Source organism: Cynara cardunculus, assembly GCF_001531365.2.
Source record: "Cynara cardunculus var. scolymus isolate 2C chromosome LG 2, CcrdV1, whole genome shotgun sequence".
In the NCBI taxonomy this organism is placed as follows: Eukaryota; Viridiplantae; Streptophyta; class Magnoliopsida; order Asterales; family Asteraceae; genus Cynara; species Cynara cardunculus.
This window is the reverse complement of record NC_037529.1, coordinates 66,520,063-66,541,937: the sequence shown is the minus strand read 5'-3', so window position 1 is coordinate 66,541,937 and position 21,875 is coordinate 66,520,063. Positions and strand designations below refer to the sequence as shown.

Here is a 21,875-nt window from a genome sequence, read left to right as displayed (position 1 = left end):
CGTCCAAATGATAAAATGATCGGCTATGATACCATTTGTAGTACACAAGTCTAAAAGTAACATACTAGCCCAATAACTTCTAATCCAACTTAAAATCATGGTGTAAAGTTATTGATAACATACAATTTTAATCTTATAAATCTACTTTTCTATCTATATGTTACAAACAATATTATTGATACTAAAACTTTTATCATTTTAGAAGTTATAAGTTTAATTATTTCTCTCTAAGAGACTGTATAAAATGCGAAAATAGAGGAGAGCGGGTAAAATTACTCAATCGATGAGAGTGAGAGAAATGATTTTTTTATTGTTGTTGTAATTAATGTTTCGTAGATAGATAATATTTAGAGTAAACTATGATTTTGGTCCCTTTAATTTGTCTAAAATAACTCTCTTTGTTCCTGCAATTTCAAAATTACAGAATGGTCGTCATGGTTTGTAAAAACGAGCGGATTTGATCCATTTTTTTAACGGTTGTTAAAAAATTCTGTTAAATGAGAGTCATTTTTGTTCTTTTATCTAATTTTTTTTTGTCTTTTACCCAATCAAAATCGGTTTTATGATTTTGTTATCTATTTTCTTTGAGCAGGTAATAGACAAAAAATAATAAAAAACAAAAATGTCTCTCATTTAACGGAGTTTATTAATGATCGTTAGACGGTGAGACCGAATTCATATGTTTTTTACAAAACACGACATACATCTTGTAATTTCGAAATCGTAAAGACAAAACGTGTTATTTTTGATAAACCGTAGCGACCAAATTTATAGTCTACTCTAATATTTATTACTAACTGTATTGATTAATTTTATAATAACATAACTAATATTATAATCTCTATAATTAATAAGTTTCTGAAAATTAAATACAGTTTATTTAACATTTTTTATTTTTTATTATTAATTTAAAAAAATCTATTCAAGATGCTACTAAATTTTAACGTGATTTTCCCCAAAACGACTCATATTTTCGGAGCATTTAATAAAAGGGAAGGAAGGAACCAAGTTGGAATATATGACATGATTAATTCAAAGTCTTCTACAGTTGAGATTTGGTGGAAGACGACATGGCACGATCATTGGTCCATTCATATTATATATACAAAACTCTATATATAGGTTTTATGCTAAACATGACATCTTTCTTAAATAAAAATTAAGGATAAATCGCATGAAAAAAGTAACGTATTTTAACTTCATTCTTATTTTGGGTAACGTACTTTTAAGGCTTCTATTTTGGTACTTAAGATGTAAAGTTTTAAACATTTAAGTACTCGGGTAACAACGTTGAAGGATTAACCGGTTACCTGCTGATGTGGCGAGTGATGTGGTATCCAACTCAGTATTATTTGTTGACATGAATATCCTAATCTAAGCGGTTAATGTTTCAACATGTTTAACCGGTTAATGCTTCAATCGGTTACATGAGTACTTAAATGTTTAAAACTTTACATCTTAGGTACCAAAATAGAAGTTCTTAAAGTAAGCTATCCAAGTACCCAAAATAAGAATCAAGTTAAAGTACGTTACTTTTTCATGCAATTTATCCAAGAATTAAAAAGAATGATTTTTTGATCAAAAAATATCTAATATGTTCACTATCTTTTTTCCAAAATTGTATAAGGAGTTTAATTATCTGATAATTTTATATATTATGGTAATTGTTACAACTATTATTGTGAGATATTGTTTTACATGATTTTTTTTCCTATCTAAAGTTAGAAGTTAATATATTAATTATCATACGTTTATTTCACAATATATTTGTTTCATATGTATTAGATTCGAATTCACAATGTGAAACTTTTTTAAAATAGTTGTATTTTTTTTCCACAAACAGATAAAAATGTTCACATTGTGAAACAAATATATATATTAATCAATATACTAAATCAAAACCGTGAATAAAAAATTCATGTGAAATAGCATATAATGCACTGAGTTTTAAGGTTATCACAGTTTTATAGGTTCTCAGGTAAATGATAAAACTTGTAATTTATCATTTGCTTTAGAATTTATATTATTTAATAAAATATTTGATTAAAGATTATTTGAATTATTAACATTGATAATGTTTGTTTGCAATCATAAGTCTAATCAAATTAGACATGAGGAGCCACCCATTGTTTGGTCCCCTGATGCAATGTATTCATCTCAAATATACCAAATCATATCATTAAATATGTGGTTTTAATTAATTTTAAAAAAATCTTGCTTTTTTTTTTTAATTTTCAAATACTTTTTTTTTTAAATAAACTAAATATTGTATTAATGAAACAAGTCAAAAAACTCGACGTATCAAAATACGAGATGGGATAATAAGATAACCGAGGTGCATGTGCTAATGCATGAGCAACTCCATTAGTTTGTCTTCGGGTCAAACAAACTGAATGAGAATTATATTGAAGAATAATTCACAACATCTCGAAACAATATATCGGAATATTGTTTCGTCATCTTTTTATTTTGTATTGTATTTCTTTTATAATTTTTTTGAATTCGTAATTAATAATAAAATAAATTATGTTTTTCGTTCTTATGGTTTGTAAAAAATTATAATTTTCGTTCATGTGGTTTATAATTCATTGTTATTTTCGTTATTATGAATTACAAGTTATTGTTGTTTTGGTCCTTATTGTTTTACATTTTTATTGTTTTGGTCCCTTGTACTTAAAATTAAAGATTAGTCCATAGACGAAAATCGCAATTCTCAAGTACAGGGACTGAAATCAAAATTATTAGCAAACCACAAGGATGAAAACCATAATTTACTCAAATATTTATTAGAAGAAAAAAGATGTTCTCAGCCCAGATTTGAAGCCCATGAAGAATATGAACTGGGCCTCTCTCTCATGTTGAGTGTTGACTGTTGAAAAAGAGGTGGGATTGGATTTGGTGTTGACGTGTGTACCCAAATATTTGGTACACCTTCAAGAATGCGTCCATCGTAATTTGCGAATTGCGACGCGTGTGTATCAAAACGTGACCATGGCCGCTTCCGGAACCAATACCCACGGATTTCTTGTTCTCGAATCTGTGTGTTGTATCGTAGTCGGTGACGGCGTTACAAATCAATTAACGGAAAGTGAAGAAAAATTCGTGGTTCAATGCAGGGAATGGTTTGTAAATGCCGATTGAGACGATGATTTCGGATAATTTCTTCACATGCATACGCTAATTGTTCGAGAGAAATTGTAGGTTTATTAGATTCGAGATGGTGGAGATGGATGGTAAAGAGAACGCGGGTGGTAATGGCGGTTATAAGAAAAGGAACAACAACAACAGGTGGAGGCGGTGGGGAGTTGTTGGAGCTGTGATCGCAGTTTTAGTTGCCGTATATCTCAATCCTTTGTGGCATTCGCACACAATTTCCTTCCTCCATAAACCCTACCTCTGTTCTGAGGTATTGTTTTTCTCTCTCTATACGTGTGCGTGTGTGCAGGCAGGCATGCATGTAAGAAAGCAATTCGTTCGAGTTAAACTTGATTTTTTTAATGCCATATACCGTGTTATTTTCTGTTGCAATGCGTAAAATCTATGAACTTGTTATGAGACTTCATACATCACATATAAGAAGACTAAATATGATGAGAAGGTTTGAAGGAAAGGTTAAAGTAAGGTTTATACCTGTATCGTTGAAAAAATCCGAACCTAAATTTATCTTCAAATATAATTTTTTGGCTTTTTAACGAATTCACTTATGAATCTTCTATTAACCTTCCCATTTTACCTTCTCACCATATTTAGACTTCTTATTTGAATCAACCCTATGTGTGTGTAACTATGGATACGGCTCTTCTATTAAAAATTGTGGTGGAAGTATGAACTGCTTGCGCTATGCAATGGAGTTAGACGTTAGAACCTGATACACATTGATTTCTTGTTAGTGTACTTTTGGAATTCCTGTGATTACGATGTGTTAGAAAAGTAGTAGACTCATTTCACCAGGTTAGTTGCATTTTATTTAGAAGTAATTTTATGTCAGCTATATTTTTCCTATACAACCATGGAAAGATCGGCGTATGAGGCTCTATTCTTGATTCAACAACTCATGGGTAGGGAACCAAGAAATGATTTGCATATGGTGTTAATTAATCTGGAGAAGGCATGTGATACGGTGATTAGGTACCAAGGAGGGTTAAATGATGGCTCGTGAGAAGAAGTGCCTAGAAAGGATGTTGATGTGATTCATGTGATTAGCAACTAGTGTGAGAACATGTATGGGTAATGGTAGTGTCTTCCCAATTTGTGGATTGCCGATATATGACTCTTGGTCAGGCTTGGATGCAAATCTAGAGTTATATAGAATTAAGCTTGAAAGAAAGGGTTTAAAGCCAAAATTATGTGGTGCAACTCTAGTGATGTGGGTATCTGGGATGAAGATGTGATGATCATGGATGGACACCATGTGTCTATAAGTAGAATATCTTAGTGTATTTAGGGTCGATATAGGACCTAGAGATTAATGAGAATGCTAGTCGTCGAATGCAAGCGTGGTGGTTGAAGTGGCAATACGCGGGACATGATTGTAAAATCGCATTTAAGTTGATGAGCAACTTTTATAAGACTGATGTGAGGCTTGTTATGATTTATGGGGTATGATGTTGGGCCTAATGAGAAATCATGTGCATAGAATGAGTGTATTGAGAATTCAAATCTTAAGGTGGATGTGTGGCCCATGAGGATGGATGGCAAGTTCACGGTGAAAGTTGGGGTGACTCCCATCAATGAAAACTTGAGAATCTAGTGAAACACAACTCGAGATTGTATGGTTCTTCACTATTTAGGTCTTTGGATATCCGTGATCAGGGAGGCATGTTTTTAGCAATTTATCTAAAAAAGCGTTTGCTAAAATGGATAATTTGAGTTTCAGTTTCTAGTTTACTTTTGTTTGGTTTCTTAAAATGTTTATGGATGTAGATCTAATCTCAATGAAACATTAGGCACCTAAAAAGTATTCCAGAGTTATCTTTCACTTGGTGTCAAAGTTAGTCATCATTGTCAAATTGTTTTTTTGGTAATGAAGTAAGTAACAATACCACTCCACTACATGCGAACATGTAAAATATAATTACTTATGTAAACATACTAGAATTAACAGTTTTAAAAGACTAGTTTCATTGTTCCTTGATGCCATTACTTAGAAAGCATTAGAAAGATCCCTTGTAGACTGTAGTTGACAAAAATAGATTGATTAATAGAAATTCAGATCAATCAATCCCTGATTTTTTAAACACTTGCTTCAAGGATTAACTGAAAATCAAGGTGATGGAGACCTCTCTCTGATGAGGCAGATTAAGCTGCTCCAACTAATCAAAGTGGTGCCTAGAGATACTACATGCCTTGGGGACCATGTAAATGGCCCTAAGCAAGGATTTTTAAAACATCGGTTTCTAAGGGAAGGCATTAGGAGGCGTAAGGGGAACACCAGTAGCAAAGAGATTTGAAGGTAAAATTTATATTTTAGGAATTTGCTTAGATAGGAGACGTTGAACAAGGTTTTGAAAAAGTGGAATTGGGCCTCGAGGAGTTTTCCCTTATGAGGTGAGGCGTAATCCCCGAGGTGGTCCATGGCATAGACCCCGAGGCGGAAATATATATACCAATATATACACACTACATAATATCTTTATGACCCAGCTGCATTCACTGCTTATACACAGAAAATATATGCAACATATATACACACACACTTGAGTAGTAGACACCAAATATATATGTCATACTAAATTACTAAAAGAATCTACAACTCTTTTTTCAATCACAAAATATAGATATGGTAACAAAAAAAATACTAATCTATTTATAATATATGTGTGTATTAATATGCTCACAGTTCATAAAGAAAAAAATATCAAAATATCAAACAATGACACGTAGCAGAGACTAAATATAAAAGAAGTGTATCCGGTATATAGATATACATAATACTATGGTGAACTGGAGAAGAATCGAAGAAGAAAACGCAAAGAAAACGGGAGAAAACTGGAACTGACACGAGTAGCAATAGGGTTAGGAGAACCAGAGAAGAACAAGGTTTTCAAAAAATAAATCGAGAAGGTTTGGATCATTTTTGAAAATAATTTAGCCTCTGTAGTGAGGCGTACTCCTCACCGCCTCAGACAACCAACACATACGTCTTGTCTGGGGATTGACTATTGAGAGCCTGCCGCAAGTGCGATTTCAGGCCGCCTTGCCTCGAGGCGTACGCCTCACATGCTTTTCAAGACCATGATGTTGAAGGATTCAATTCATGTTCCTAAGCTTTAATTTACTCATCTCTTTTTTTTTTAAATTTCAAATAGGTTTCATTTGTGTTAGCTAGTCTGCGATAAAAGGCATGTTGTATTGCAGACTTGCACCAACATGATATGTACTTATACATGGGGTTTACTTAACAAGTTAGGAAGAACTTGAATGTAATAGACTTCACTGATTGGCTTATTTTATTTTTCATTTGTTGAGCAGGATACATGTAAATATACAGGCATTGTTGAGGACTGTTGTTGCGACTACGAAAGCATTGACGATGTTAATGGAGCAGTTTTACATATCTTGTTGCAAGAGCTTGTTGCAACTCCTTTCTTCCGATATTTCAAGGTCTTGTTTTTCTCGATATAACATAACAAAGTATAGCTATATACTGATTAATTTCCGACGTTTGTCTATTTTTAACTGTTCTTTTCTAATAATTTCCGAGTAGTTAGAACTTATAAGCTTCAGAATTAGTTGAATGTGATCTGTTGCTCTTATTTGACCCAATACTTCCCGAAGTGGTATAAACAGTTTATTTTCACAGATCATCGGCCTAATGTTTTCTTTAATCACTGTGCAAGTAGTTTGAGTTTAAAAAGTTGATTGAACGTGTCTTTTGGATTGTCAGGTGTTTTGGATATGTACAAGTTTGGTTTCTGTATGGAATGATGATTTCAACTTTCTGGTCCTGCTTGATAAGTCAAAAGTGTTCTATACTTTGTCAAATTTTTAAATGAATGAGTAGGAATGCTCTTTACTGCAAAGGATAAGCTTCAAATTGATTAACTGTTTCTGTCAAGCATTTAGTTAAATGTTAGGTTATAGGAACTTCCAAACGATAATAGTGCACCGATTGCATCAATATATATCGGCTAAGATAAGATGCATCCTATTATGTGAACCAAAAACTGAGGGTGCACAAGCTACAGGTTTTGTATTTGAAATATTTTACTTGAAGCATGTGCCAAGCATACATTGGGAGCAATGTGGTGGGTTCTCGAAAAGAAAATGTTCGCTCATTTGCAAACGAGAGTAAAACTCACCGTTGGCAACTAGAGTAGGACTATAACAAAGATCTTCCATTGCCATCCCCTTTTTTCTGTAGTAGTTCGCCACTCTTTAAGGGGCATATTGATGAATGTTGTGGTATTTATCAGTTAAAAAATGTCATGGCGCCATGATGTATATTTGGTGTGCCAACTGTTGAGATTTAAGGATCAGTTGGTTTATAACGAAGTAGTTAGAAGTAAATCGCTTTAGTTTAATGAAGGATTAAGACACCAAATTAATACAAAATGTAAATTGACAAGGTAAGTAAATTCTTGAAGATGTAATGTACATGAGATGCTTTACTGATTATCAAAGATGGAATTTTAACATCTTGGGGGGTTGTTTTCTTAGAGGAAGATATCCACAAGGATGTTGCCATAGGATTAGGATGGCGGTGGGCCTTGGTGGGGAGTGAAATTATCGGATGTAAATTTTGTGTAGCCTTGAAAGTACGGAAATTATGTTGAGATGCCGCAAGCAAGTTCCGTGTGTCCAAAATATGGAGTCCCCAAGGTGATGAGTTGCCAAAAATGCGGAGGCTAAGACTGATATGTGTCCCCAAGGAATATCATTATTTAGGTTTTTACTTTATTTGGAAGATGTTTGGTCCCTTTTTATATAATTATTTATAATCCTGATGTACTTGTACCTCTGACAGGTTAAGTTATGGTGCGATTGCCCCTTCTGGCCTGATGATGGTATGTGCCGCCTTCGTGATTGCAGTGTATGTGAGTGTCCAGACCATGAATTCCCTGAATCCTTTAAGAAGCCTTCTCTGCATATTCTTCCGAAAGATGACCCTGTATGTCAAGAGGGAAAGCCGGAGGCTACTGTTGATCGTACTCTAGATGCTAAGTCGTTTAGAGGCTGGGTAGAAATAGATAATCCATGGACTCATGATGATGAAACTGACAATGGTAATACCAAATATCAAGTTTGATATGAACTGTATATATTTATTTAACCAAGTCGGAAGGATATAGGAGTTGAGTTTTATTGCTATTAACATCATTAACTGACATTTTGAAAAATCTACAGGTGAAATGACATATGTAAATCTGCAACTGAACCCCGAACGTCATACGGGTTACACAGGGCCATCAGCAAGAAGAATATGGGATGCTATATACTCAGAAAACTGCCCAAGATGTAAGTTGATGGTCCCTTTTATGTACAAACTTTATACTAATATAACTTCTTAAGCATTGTTAAGTGCTTCACTCGATGTTGGTTCTGGGATTGGACAAATAAATTTATCTGTTATTTAAAAACGTAATCTTACACCATGTTTGCATGACAAATTGCTTTAATAAATCCACCCAAGTTGTATGAGCCAAAAGTAAATTCCCCCACAAATGTAGAATGTTTAATGCTTGCATTTGTGATATAAAATAGAAAGAAACAAGTGAACTGAGAATTATCTTTGGAGCAAAGTGTATGTGTGTCTATTTACTTTCGACTGATATATGATGAACTCCTAGGATCACGTTTTTTGTGCAGATGCATTTGGAGAGGTGTGCCCAGAGAAGAAAGTACTGTACAAGTTAATATCTGGTATGCATTCCTCAATTTCAGTCCACATAGCTGCTGATTATCTCCTTGACGAGACTGCCAATCAGGTGCGTGTTATGTGATGATCTACATGTTCTCTATGTCAATATACATATCTTATTTGTTGAAAATATCTCCAATATGGCTTATGTAATCATTTACTTAAGAAACTTACTTTTTGCCAAAAAATTATAAACAAACTTGGAGTTGTCTACTGGTATCATTGATGGGATTTTCTTGCATGCAATCTTGATGATGGGAAAATGCGTTGTATCTATTGTAAAACCCCGACTAGGACCTTTTATGAGTAATTTAATGGTAAATTAACAATTTGTTGGCTGCAATTACAGTGGGGTCCAAATCTTGAATTGATGCATGATCGTGTCGTGAAACATCCTGATCGTGTGCAAAACTTGTACTTCACTTTTCTATTCATTCTTAGAGCCGTGACAAAAGTAAGCATTTTTAGCAGCCTTTCCACGAGGACTCGAATGTCACAGTCAGAATTTCTACAAGATAAGTATGTCGCATATTGCAGGCAGCTACTTATTTGGATCAGGCTGAGTATGATTCCGGTAACCATGCAGAGGATCTGAAAGCCCAATCCTTGATACGAAAACTGGTTCACAATCCCAAATTGCAAGCTGCATGCGCTCTTCCATTTGATGAAGCTGAAATGTGGCAAGGCCAAGGTGGACCCATACTTAGACAACAGATCCAAAATCAATTTCGGAACATAAGGTCTCATCCTGAATTCTGTGTGTATATATGTAGGGTCAGGTTCAGCAGAAAACCACAAAAAAGCTGATGAACACCCTGGTAATTGTTCATTTGGACAGTATGCATATGTGCATATAAGTAATTTGTCTGGTATACACATCTGCATAACATGCACACATGCATAGAAACCAAGAAACAACTTCAATTACTTGTATGCACATGGGCATATCGTAAAGATGAATGATTACCAGGGTGTTCCTCAAATTTTTGTTCTTTTGGGGAGTTCTCCCAGAACCTCCCTCCGTCTCTCTCTCTCTCTCTCTCTCTCTCTCTCTCTCTACGTGTATATATATATATATGTGTATATATATATATAGCTTGTTATGTTTTATTGTGCCTATTTCTTTTTTCGTCTTTACTGCTTCTTATTTTCTATTAGTCTTGGTTCTTCTTATCCTTTCCTGTTAATTTTTGCTCACACTTTTGCACAAAGTGGTGGCCTTTATGGAAACAACCACTATACCCTTTAGGCTATAGCACAGGCTTGCATACATTCACTCCTTCCTCCTTGACCCTACTTTTGAGTGGGATATACCGGGTTTATTTGGTTTTGGAGGTACAAAGTTCCAAATTTTTTGATGTAGCAGCCCCATTTACTGTTATATGCATATGTGGTTGCCGTAAGTGAAACTTGTACATGTGGCAGTGCACTCATGGACTGTGTAGGGTGCGAGAAGTGTCGTCTTTGGGGAAAACTTCAGGTTCTCGGCCTTGGAACCGCATTAAAAATTCTCTTCTCTGTTAATGATCGGGGAAACCCAGACCCACATGTCAGTATCGCATATCCTTTTCAAGTTCATCTTGATGTATTTCCTTTTGTTTTTACCTCTCACTCCCTGTCCCAAAAACTAACGCTAATATTCATGGTATTTCCGTTTTATATACGTTCTTACAGCTGCAGTTACAAAGAAATGAAGTGATAGCCTTGATTAATCTACTAAATCGGCTATCGGAATCTCTTATATATGTCAATAAAATGGGGTCTTCAGTGCCTTCTGCTAAAGAGATGAGTTCGATTCACAGACAATGGGGATCACTGATAGCTCATTGGTACACGCTTTCTTGCTCGAACCATGCCACTCTTGATCTGTGGTTAAAAACTAAATCTTGTGAACTGCTTTTTTCAGGTGGAAGATGCTGTTGAAATCTAACTGACAATCGTTAAATCACGTGAAGAAATGCGCCTAAACCGATCGATAGAACAAAATATCATTCAGCAAATGTAATGTGGATAGGTGTTTGATCCTCTTTTGCAGCCGCACTCGTTCTATTGAAACTAAGGGTGCGTTTGGTTTGCAGGAATGTTTTTGAGGGATTTGGATTCCCAGGAGGGATTTGGATTCCATGGGATTTGGATTGGATTGGATTTAAAATCCATCCTCTTTGGTTTGTAGGATTTGTAGTATTGGGTCTCCTTATTCAATTGACAATTATCGAGAACTACAGCAAAATTATAAAGAACTACAGCAAAATTATCGAGAACTACAGCAAAATTGAACCTAATCTGTATATTCAACCTAATCTGTCAAAATTGAAGGATTTAACCTAATCTGTGTTCATAGTTTAGGGGGAAAAGGGATTTACCTGTTGAGTGATGGGAGAAGGCAGTGGGCGACGGCGAGGGCGACGGTGAGCGACGACCACCGACGGAGGCGGCGACGGAGACGAAGGGCGACGGCGACGAAGGGCCGACGGCGACGACGACGGGAGAGGGCGAGGGATGTAAGCTGTGGGAGAAGATGGAGCGATGTTTAGCTCTGGATATGGATATGGAGATGGAGATGGAGACAATGTAAGCTGTGTAATCGGGAATGGATTTTAAAATCCCGTGTATTTTCAAAGGATTTCCAAATCCATCGTTCATGGGATTTCAAAGGAATCCTTGGATTTCAATTCCTCACAATCTAGCAAACCAAACACTGGATTAGAATGGATTTCAAATCCAAATCCCCCCAATTCCATTCCAATCCCGCAAACCAAACGCACCCTAAAAAGAGTCGGTTTTGAATTGAACTCGGACGCTTAATTCTTACACGTCATAGTGTTTTTATAACATGTTGATTAGTTTGCAAACTCGATACTTTATTCTTACAAATTATAGTGTTGTGGATTAGTAAAAATCGAAAGAGAGTGCATAACACCATTTTAAATGGTGGGTTTTATCGATGGAGTGCCCATTTCACATAAAGCCCAAGCCCAGATTTAAAGGCTGATTGGGCCGAAGTTTTTCTTTGCAAAAGCCAAGAAATTTCCGTTAAGACCCCGACTTGTGCAAAAGTGTGACGAAAAGGAAAAAAACGAACCAAGATCCAATCGAAAGTTCTGGAAACCATAAATGTATTCAGTAGCAAAGAATAAGGTCGAATGACTCCTGTCAAAAGAGCAAAACAAGAACAGCAAAACGTTTTCATGAATCACCAAAATATTTTCTTTTCTACAACTTCTGCCCTGTGTGCTACCATTACAAGTAGTTACCATCGTCGGTCTCCTCGGACTCTTGAGCTTTTCGATCATGTGAATTCTCGATTTTGTCCCTCTTTACAAGCTCGACTTCTATTTCTATGTACAATGTAATGTAGTAGCATACATGTATAACAGGACGGACTGAGCTAAACGAACCTTTTCTGCAAGCCCATAACTTAAGGCTTAATCTGGGAGAGAAGCTGTTCTGACGACTCAGTGCTAAAATGTTGGATCGCTGACTGAAAGAATCATGGGGACAAGACACGAATTTATGTTTTATCGTTATTACATCTCGATTCCAGCTTCCTTATACGCTGCTGCCATTGTCACTGATGCCTCTTCAAGTGTTCGTCTTTTTTGAATAGAATTGAAGGCTTCGATAACATCACCTTCCTCCCATTCATTGAAGTCGTCGACTCCAATTCCACACTCTAGTCCCGCGTTCACCTGTTCAAGAAAACAAAGAGTTTGTATTTGACTTCTGAGTGCAAAAACTCAGTTTACAACTACCATTTGTGACTCCAAGCTCTAGAAATCATGAATACACCATTGTTTTCTGTTAAAAGTCTTTACTGAAACAACCTCATTAACCCTTGGGATAGAGGCAAGGTCTGCATATAACTTATCCCTCAACCCACCTCTGCATAGGCTATAGTGGGTTAGGGCCTGTTTTTTAGCAGCTTAATGAGACTCTCGGATTATTCGGTTAGCTATATATGACTATTTGGTGGTGGCTTAATGATATAGAAAATGGTTTATTCAGCAAGTTTCTAGGAGTGAGCTTTATGCAGAAAGCCAAGTTTTTCCTCGAAATCTACCCCTCCCAATTAAAAAACACGCTTCTTTCATCTATGAAAAGCCTTCCTAAACAAAAACTTTTCCAATCTATACAGACAGATTAATCCACACAGACAACTTTATTCATATAGAACTTAATGAAAAACCAACCAAAAACAGCCCCTTAGTTTGGTTCGGTTTACATTGCTTTTTGTTAGATATGGAACCGATCTGAACTACAAGCCAGTCAATGACTTTGCAAGAAATCGTTTGTGATGGCAAAGACAGATATTTTATGTGTGAATACCGCATTCAATCCTAAGAATTGGATTATCAGTAGCATACCTCTTTGACATCCTCCTTGATCCGTCTCAAAGAATCAAGAACGCCAACAAAAACCGTCTTGCCTTTTCTCAGAACCCGAACTCCACAATCTTTCGTCACTTTTCCCTCAGTCACCATGCATCCTGCAATACGCCCGCTGCCGCTAGTAAACACCGCACGAACATCTACCGAACCAATTGGCACTTGATCCTGTAAGATAAAAGAATTTTCGACTTAAAACACAAATAAAAAAACATATTATGAAAATGAAGATCAAGAAAAGATAAGATTTCAACATACCTCAACAGGGTCTAGCAGTCCTTCCATTGCAGTTCGCACATCATCAAGAAGATCGTATATAACTTTATAGAGCCGTATCTCAACGCCCTTGTTGTCTGCGTATTTTTCAACAGAACCTGGTGCTTTGACATTAAACCCGAAAATAATGGCTTTACTAGCGACTGCAAGATCAACATCACTAGCGCTCACATCGCCAGTTGCTTGTAAAATGAATTTCAAAGTGACATTATCTTGTGGGAGCTTCTGTAGGGCTTGTTTCACAGCTTCAATTGATCCCTAATCATGATTAGGAGAGTTTAAAGGTGTTTTTAGAGGATAATTACATACCCCATTTGTGATTTCGGCTGCATGAAGTAGATGAGCATACCTGAAGGTCGACCTTCATAACAATGTTCAGCTGGTGCAAATCTAATCCAGAATTCTTGCCCGTTGTGACTGCAGAAGCAAAGGAAGAAAGAGTAATCCTTCCGTCACCAGCCTTGGCCAATATACGTTCATCTCGTAAGGATATTGCGCGTTCCTCTGCCCTCTCACGTGCAATATCAAGGGAGTCAACAACCTCAAATTCGTCACCGGCATATGGGACATTGTTTAATCCGATCACCTAAAAAGTTCACAGCAGAAGTTTTTGATCAAGATAAGGAAAAAAACCAAAGCGAACAAACCCAATAAACCCCACATGTAGTAGAATCTGGGAAGGGTAGATGAAATATAAAGAATAGTACAATTGGTTTTCACTTGTGGTTGTCGACCTTTGGAAACTTGAGGTCTGACTCGGCCCTCTAGAAGCTCAAGTCTTGGCTTAATTCACTTAGGGGCCATTTATCAACACAAATTTGGTAAACGCTAACTGAGTAAGAGTGTGGTCTAGGTAAGAGGTTCAGTCTGGGTAAGCGCCGATTGAAAATGGTTGTTTACCAAGTGTCTGAGTAAGCGTTAACTGAAGCTCTAACCGAATCAGAAAGCAACCCTTTCCTTACTGGGTCAGCATCTCGATCAGCATATTTGTGGGTCAGAATGTGTTGGTAAAACAACATTCCTTCTTACGGGTAAGCACCTCTTACCCAGTAAGAGGTGGAAGCAGGTAGTAACAGCCCCTTAGCCTAGATACATATTGGCTCATAAAAAGTTAAAAATTAAAACCTTCAAACAAGCTTAGAAATGAACCCTCTTCAAAAGGTACAATTAGAAATCGTCAACTAAGGGGCTGATACAAACTATCTTAACCAGAGCTTACTTATGCTCACCGAGCTGCAGAGCCCGAGCCATACCAAGATCATGTTTGGCTCGGATGATCATACAAGACCTCTCAGCCTGGCTTTGATGGTAACATTGGTGGTAGACATAAGTTTGCCCCTTTTCTGTATCTTGCTAGAAAATAAATTTGACCTGAAATTTTGTTTTCCATAAAAATTTACACCTTGAAGTAGTTCCCTTTCGTTACAGATATTTACCTAACAAAATATATGTAACATACACGAAATTGCCTAGCTGATGGAGGGAGGCCTGCAAATAGGTGATTCTAACTTGAAAACTTCCTACAAATGGAAATGTTGCATATTTTGGGACATCCCAAGTTGGAAAGGGTTGCAACTTTTTGGGACTAAAGCCGTGGAGGGGATAAAGGGCAAGGAACAAGAAGTTATCTGAACGAAATATTTACCTGTACTGGTATTGATGGTCCAGCTGTATCGACTCGCTTTCCACCATCATCAAATAAAGCTCGGACCTGCAAATGCCCAAAAATGGTATGTTCTTAAGCCATCAAAAAGATAAGATTAATCCAAGTAAACATTTGAATGCCAAGATTTTTATAAGATCTTGATCTTGGTCTCATTCACAAACCTTTCCAAAGGATTCACCACAAACTACTACATCCCCTCTTTTAAGTGTGCCGTTCTGCACGATAAAAGTAGCTACAGGTCCTTTTGATTTATCAAGACCTGCCTCAATGACGGTACCTTTTGCATTTCTATCAGGATTAGCCTTCAATTCTTGCAGCTAAAATGAAGAAAAAACACCGTTTACAACATTAAAGTATGAAGGAATAAAATACACAAACCAGGAATCCCAAACTAGTTAAAATACATAAATGAATATAAATATAGGTAAATCCTTTTTTCCTGAGCATACTGCTTTATTGACTCATATATCATGCAATGTGAGTTATAGATCGTTCAAGATTTGTTACTTTCAGCTCTAGAAAGGACTATCGTGAATAAAATTATATCCACATAGCGAAATTGACGGTGCATCAACTAATGACAGTCAACATTCTAGAAGCCCAGAAAACCTCAGCCAATGAGACTGACACATAAAGTCACATTAGACGAGTATGTAAAAACCAAATTTTGATCTGGGTTTTAAACGTTTTTATATTTTTTCCTTGAACGAGTCATATAAGCTACAAGATGGTATACCAATTCGAAATATTTACCTCTGCAACAAGCATGGTGGTTTCCAACAAATCATCAACATTCTTGCCTGTAAGAGCACTTATCTGTAACAGGAGTGTTTACCAATAATAAGCGTCGTGTGGCATAGATGACGATAAAATGAAGTACAATTATTGGCTTTTATATTGCACCTGAACCATAGGAACATCACCACCCCAGTCTTCTGGTTGTACGCCATTTGTAGAAAGTTCCTGCATGACTTGCATAACCCGATCTGAAGCTCCCTCCTTATCTATCTAGAAATATGAAAAAAAATTGGGTGGAAGTTAGCAAATGTGTAGCCAACTAAAGCCTGAAGGTAGGTATGGCCATTGCAAGTGACACCATTAAGTACATCTATGATACCTTATTAATAGCAATAACTATAGGCACACCAGCTGCTTTGGCATGAGCTATGGCCTCAGTTGTTTGAGGACGAATACCATCATCAGCAGCCACTACAATAATAGCAATATCGGTGACCCTTGCTCCACGAGCTCTCATTGCACCAAATGCCTACAGGAATGGGCATAGTCATCTAAGACCAAATCTACAGTGTATAGTGACATCGCATTGCCAAGAGTTATAGCCTCAAGCCCAAATCTAAGGAGTTTGATGTTATTACCTCATGTCCAGGAGTGTCAAGAAAAACACATGATCGCACAGTGCCATCAATAGGAACTTCAACTTGATATGCTCCAATTCCTTGTGTGATCCCACCAGCTTCAGAAGCTGCCACCTGTAATATATGGAAGTTATTAAGTCAAGCTTCAATCTCCAATTAACTAGAATTACAATGCAAGTTGGTGTGCTTGTTGGATGACATGTAATGAAGTCTCATTTTGTTCTTTAGTCAAAAAACTAACTTATAACTAGATCAAGAAATAATTATAATCACAAAGAAATTAACCATGGGTAAATAAAATGAAGCATTTAATATAGAATATGATCCAACGATACCTTGGTTTTCCGGATATAATCCAAAAGTGTTGTCTGTCATATGCAAAAAAACATGGAAGAGATATTAGCACAAACTAGTCTTTAAACATGTTTAAAGCAGCAACTATTGAGAGATGCAAATACGTTTTTGCTTACTTTTCCATGATCGACATGACCCATGATGGTGAGGACAGGGGGTCTATCTTGTAAATGGTCCAGGTCTTCTTCATCAAAGATTTCTTTCTTTTTCGCCCCTTCCTCTATTTTAGTTGGAACGACATCCATGACTTCCACATCATACTCCCTACAAACCATCTTCACCATCTCCTTGTCCAGTTTCTGCACCCCATCAGGCTTAATACCCTTTGCATAGAGAAACCCAAGAATTTCCCCTTCACTGACCGCCAAGTTGTAGGCTAATTCATCAACTAGCATACCTTCTTCATCAACTTCCATGAGTTCTACCTTCACAGGTTCAGCATCCCTAGCTGCACGTAGTCTAGCTGCCTTCCTGCTAGCCTTACTCCACTTCCTTCCCTTTTTGGCACCAGGAATTGAGACACCCAGCTCTGATGTCTCCTCGTCATTAATTTCATTATCTTTAACCATCCGCCTGCGTGCTCCTCCAGCTGCACCACTTCTCTTTCGAAAATCTTCCCTGAATCTCCCGGGAGCAGGGCCCTTTCCCGGTTTAGGAGGTGCTAAAACAGCTTGAGCAACCATTGGGTCAACAGCTCCTCTCTTGGATGCAAACTTGTCTATCAATATGGGTCCGCTGCGTTCTTTTGTCTTTGTACCAGAATCAACTTCATCAGTTATAGCAGGCTTGGGAGCAGCTCCCAAATCCTTCAAGATGGTTGGTCGCTTGACAGGAGGAGCTGCGGATGGTCTCGCTTGTAATTGAGGTTGAACTCTCTGAGGTGGCTGGGGAGGTTTTAGTGGAGCAACTGGTTGACTCTCAACTTTCCCGGTTACCTCCATTTTTGATGTCTCCTCATCAACCTTCTCAATCTTGGGAGCTTCTTTTACAACCTTTTGTACAGTAGAAACTGGATTCCCCTTCCGCCATACACTTTTAAGAGTCTTAGCCTTCCCAGCAGCTGTTGAATTAACCCGGCTGGCATTCCGTTCGTCAGTGTTTGTGTTTGTTCTCAAAGGAGGTGATGACCTGTTATTTGGCACATTCGCGTTCTTGCTTGTTTCTAACTTCTCAGCCTTCTCCAATACCTCCCCCAATGACTCAATCACCTTATTCCTCTCTTCTTGTTCATCTAACTTCTCCCTACCAGAACCACCACCAAGCTTAGTTGGGTCCCAACCAGCATTATTTGTGCCAGAAACCTGTTCTATCTTAGCCTCAGGCGGTTTCAACACGGGCCTTCGAGTTGGCTTAAGTAAGAGATCAGAAGCATCCTCTTTGCTACTTTTATTGGTTGCATTAAGAGATACAGAAGTCCCTTGATCAGCTATAAAATCAGTAGCCACAGAATATTTACAAATCGAGACATACCTCCACCTCTTCCCAACCAATAAGCTATGAAAACCACAAGAACTAGTGGGCAAATAAACTCTCCTAATAGATAAACGGGTCCCTTCCAATTGACCAGAAGAACAAGTGCAGATACTTCCCAAACCCACCAAGGAAGCAAAAGAAGCCATAATTACACTCTATATAGATTCCAACATTACCTTCCCATCCAAAGGAACAATTTGTCAAACACCTAAACTGCAATGGCCTAATAACACCTTCACCACACTCTCCTTATACCCACTTCACTACAATTCGAGCCCCAAATTCTACAAATGGGTCAAAATCGAAAGTAGAGGGTTTCGAAAACACCCAGAAATTCAAAAAGATAAAGAAAATTGTGAACAAATTGAAAACCCCCAAAGGAAGATGAAATCTTTACCTCTGGAAAATTCGTCAGAGACTCCGTTCTTTGTGGATGGATTGGGTATAGTTAGCAGAGCCGTTAGTGTGTATGTGGAGGGAAGAATGAAGGGTATGTGTTGTTAACCGTGTGGTTGTGGTCGAAAGGAGGTGGGGATGAAAGCAAGAGTGTGTGTAAGCTTGGTGTTTGTGTGTGTGGCTAATTCTATACCTCTCATCAAATGATAACATTACATGTGTCTGATAAGGTTTCAAGATTTCTTTGGTTGTCGTCCCACCAGAAACACAAATTTCTTCCCTTGAGACCAAATCCTAAATACTCATCGGGTTGATAAATTTGAGAGTGAGTTACATTTTTAGTCCCTGTGGTTTATCAAAAATCTGGTTCTTAGTCCCTCGACTTTATTAATTACATCTTAGCTCCTGTTTGACAAGGGATAATGACATTGCCCTAAACACCTTTGTTGTTGGAAAACCACAGAAGCTAGTAGGGGTGTTCAAAAACCCGATCAACCCATTAATCTGGTCAATCAAATCCAACTCAATATGAAATAACTCAACCTGAAACAACTTAGTATCTAATCGAGTTGTAAAATTTTCAAACCGTAGATGTTGGATTGAAATTGTGTTACTATTATTTGAACTCAAATCAACCTGATGAACCTGATATCCTTGTATTTTTTGGATTTAATATGATTGTTGAGTTTCTATTAGTATATACATTAGATTACTACACTATCACGGACTCTCTTCATATACACATATTTTCAATCTATTATCCATCTCTATATAACTCATTCGTATACATGTTTAGTAACTGTGAACATAATATGTAAACCGAGAAAATTAACTGAATGTGATATACGTAAGATTTAAAAAATAAATTATGAGTAGAGAAATAATATATGCAAGGTTAAAAAATATTTTAATGTACCAAAGTATTAATCTGACCAACTCGTACGATTTGGGTTGGGTTTGGTTGCACTTTGGTTTGAGTTGGGTTGGTTTAGATTTTTCAAACCACAAACATTGATTGGGTTGTTCAAATATCTTCAACCCGATCAACCAAACCCATGAAAGCCCCTAGAAGCTAGGATGTAATTAGTGAAGTTGAAGGACGAAAACCATATTTTTAATAAATCATAAGAACAAAAAATGAAATTCACTCTAAATTTAATAAACTTGATCAAGTCATTGAAATTTTGTATAGAAAATAAACTATTAAGCTTTTTTCATTTTAAATGATTAAGTATACGAACTTTTTAAAATAAACATTGAATTTTTATAAAATTGATTAACTACGTTCTTTTAATTCAAAAAAACCTACTTATAACCGGCTAGAAAAGTTTTAAATTAAAATAATACTTAAACCAGTTTTACCGTTCTCTAACCTTGCACTCAGCATTCTCGCTCCATCTCGCAGCCTTATCATCGTCTACTCTCCATCACTCGATTCACTTCTCATCATCGTCATTTGCCCCGCCATTTATCTCCTTCTTTGTCCTTTTTTCGTTATCGGTAAAATAAGCTTACCACCTACCGCTTCTGTTGGGTTTCGGGTGGTTGATCCACGCCGGCTAGGTGTTTCTTGTTTTTTCGTTTCTATTGATATGCCAGGAGTGTTGTCTCCTTCAAAAAAAAGATGCCTACCACAATCCATTTTGATGGCAAAACATGTTATATGATCAGATAAGTGAAGGTAATAACTCTTACCAATGAGCACTTATCTGATAACCGTTTAATAAACGGCTCCTAAATTACTTTAACTTGTTATATTTGTGATTTTAAGTGATCCTTTTTCTTTTTTGTGACCGAAAGCTTCACGGATATGACATCTTTTTGGCATACTTGTCAATATCGATCAAAGTTTCATCGACTTGTTATAGACTTCTTATTTCATACAAATGAATATGTATAAACTACAAACACTTGAAATGCCAACTTCTTAGTATAAAGAGACCGATTAGTAAATTATCAAAAATTAAGGGTGTCAAATGTAAATCAAAATAAACCGTAACCAATATTTTAACTGACATATTATATATAAGATTTTAGATTTTTGTTCTAGAGGTCGGGCGTTACAAACAATACCCATGGATCATATAAACGGGTAATTTAAGTTGGTGAAAACGTCGATTTGGGTTTTTATTCGAATTTATATTTGACACATTCGGTTTGGATGATTGACTAATCAATTATTTCGTACTAACGAGTCTTACTCTTAAATGTTTCTGATTTATAGTTTATTCTGAGAATTACAAAAAGTTCATAACAAGTTGTTGAAGCTTGGAATCTGATATCGAGAAGCATGCCAAAATATGACACACAAGCCTTTGGTGGATGAAAATCTCGAGCATCACCTATGCGCTATTTGTATTCGAGTAAATTCAAGTGATCTCCATTTATTATGGGTATTAATTACCAATATATATATATATATATATATCATTTATGTGTGGAGATTTAAATAAGAATGGTACCATTTTAGAAAGAAAAAAAACGTGAAAACAGTTAAATACACAACCATCACATGTGATACTGTATGGGACAAAATAGCATGCAGGCGACTTGGCTTAATCACGTATAATGGTTGTCTATTGCAGATGTTCTTATGAAATGGTTCTGTTCTCCTTTGAAAAGGTACCAATTTACAAGAACGTAAAAACACATGAAATAAGCAACCATTACATGTGATATGTATGGGGACGAACTAGTGTGCGGGCGATTTGGCCAACCAAGGTTATCCTTGTTCATCATGTGTCCAATTTATCATATCTGATGATTGTATGTTTCATATGTTCTTACGTTTTTGTGTGTGTGTGATTCAATTTAGTTAAAATGACTACTTATTGCCTATATACTTGTAAGTGAACCAAATTACTTATGAGTCGTTTACCAAATGCTTATTACATGACAGTTTACCGGCAAAAAGTTATCATCATTACTTACCTTAAACGGTTTTTACTCTGTAAGCGTTTATCAAGTAAGAGTCTTTTTATTCTGTAAGCGTTTATCAAGTAAGAGTCTTTTTATTTTGTAAGATTATTGGATTCTGCTGTAAGATTCAGCTTATTTAGAAAAATCACCCGATAAATATTTAGTAAACG

General features: G+C 36.5%; 2 protein-coding genes across 4 annotated transcripts; one reads left to right on the top strand and one right to left on the bottom strand.

The window, feature by feature from the left end:
* The first annotated feature begins 3,053 nt into the window (after positions 1-3,053).
* LOC112507765 (endoplasmic reticulum oxidoreductin-1-like) lies at positions 3,054-10,970 on the top strand. 3 transcript variants are annotated; one of them, XM_025112464.1, is made up of 11 exons: positions 3,054-3,122; positions 3,202-3,406; positions 6,472-6,603; positions 7,967-8,225; positions 8,347-8,457; positions 8,809-8,927; positions 9,210-9,314; positions 9,398-9,600; positions 10,286-10,409; positions 10,535-10,689; positions 10,767-10,969. In XM_025112464.1, the coding sequence occupies exons 2-11, from the start codon at positions 3,218-3,220 to the stop codon at positions 10,792-10,794; spliced, it is 1,425 nt and encodes a 474-aa protein (XP_024968232.1). In that variant the 5' UTR covers positions 3,054-3,122; positions 3,202-3,217; the 3' UTR covers positions 10,795-10,969. The 3 variants fall into 3 exon arrangements, 2 of the variants coding, with proteins under 2 accessions (XP_024968232.1, XP_024968233.1); XR_003068563.1 differs by having other exon boundaries at positions 3,071-3,406; positions 10,306-10,409; positions 10,767-10,970; XM_025112465.1 differs by lacking the exons at positions 3,054-3,122; positions 3,202-3,406 and adding an exon at positions 6,072-6,258 and having other exon boundaries at positions 10,767-10,968.
* Positions 10,971-11,957: 987 nt separating this feature from the next.
* Positions 11,958-18,936, bottom strand: LOC112505751 (translation initiation factor IF-2, chloroplastic). Its single transcript, XM_025109711.1, has 13 exons — positions 18,788-18,936; positions 17,034-18,674; positions 16,899-16,931; positions 16,564-16,677; positions 16,305-16,454; positions 16,091-16,195; positions 15,941-16,003; positions 15,349-15,504; positions 15,167-15,232; positions 13,871-14,107; positions 13,504-13,779; positions 13,225-13,413; positions 11,958-12,549 (listed from the first exon to the last, which is right to left on the bottom strand). Exons 2-13 carry the CDS (start codon positions 18,534-18,536, stop codon positions 12,388-12,390), a joined length of 3,054 nt encoding a protein of 1,017 aa, XP_024965479.1. The 5' UTR covers positions 18,537-18,674; positions 18,788-18,936; the 3' UTR covers positions 11,958-12,387.
* Between the last annotated feature and the right edge of the window lie 2,939 nt (positions 18,937-21,875).

Bases quoted from the DNA above. Each gene is read 5' to 3' on its own strand.
- LOC112507765 (XM_025112464.1), top strand. From the start codon at position 3,218: ATGGTGGAGATGGATGGTAAAGAGAACGCGGGTGGTAATGGCGGTTAT. The intron at 8,226-8,346 runs GTAATACCAAAT...AAAAATCTACAG, and splicing joins TGATGATGAAACTGACAATG to GTGAAATGACATATGTAAAT. The intron at 10,690-10,766 runs GTACACGCTTTC...TGCTTTTTTCAG, and splicing joins GGATCACTGATAGCTCATTG to GTGGAAGATGCTGTTGAAAT.
- LOC112505751 (XM_025109711.1), bottom strand. From the start codon at position 18,536: ATGGCTTCTTTTGCTTCCTTGGTGGGTTTGGGAAGTATCTGCACTTGT. The intron at 16,932-17,033 runs GTAAGCAAAAAC...TGCATATGACAG, and splicing joins GTCATGTCGATCATGGAAAA to ACAACACTTTTGGATTATAT. The intron at 12,550-13,224 runs GTATGCTACTGA...TTTCTTGAACAG, and splicing joins TCAAGGAGGATGTCAAAGAG to GTGAACGCGGGACTAGAGTG.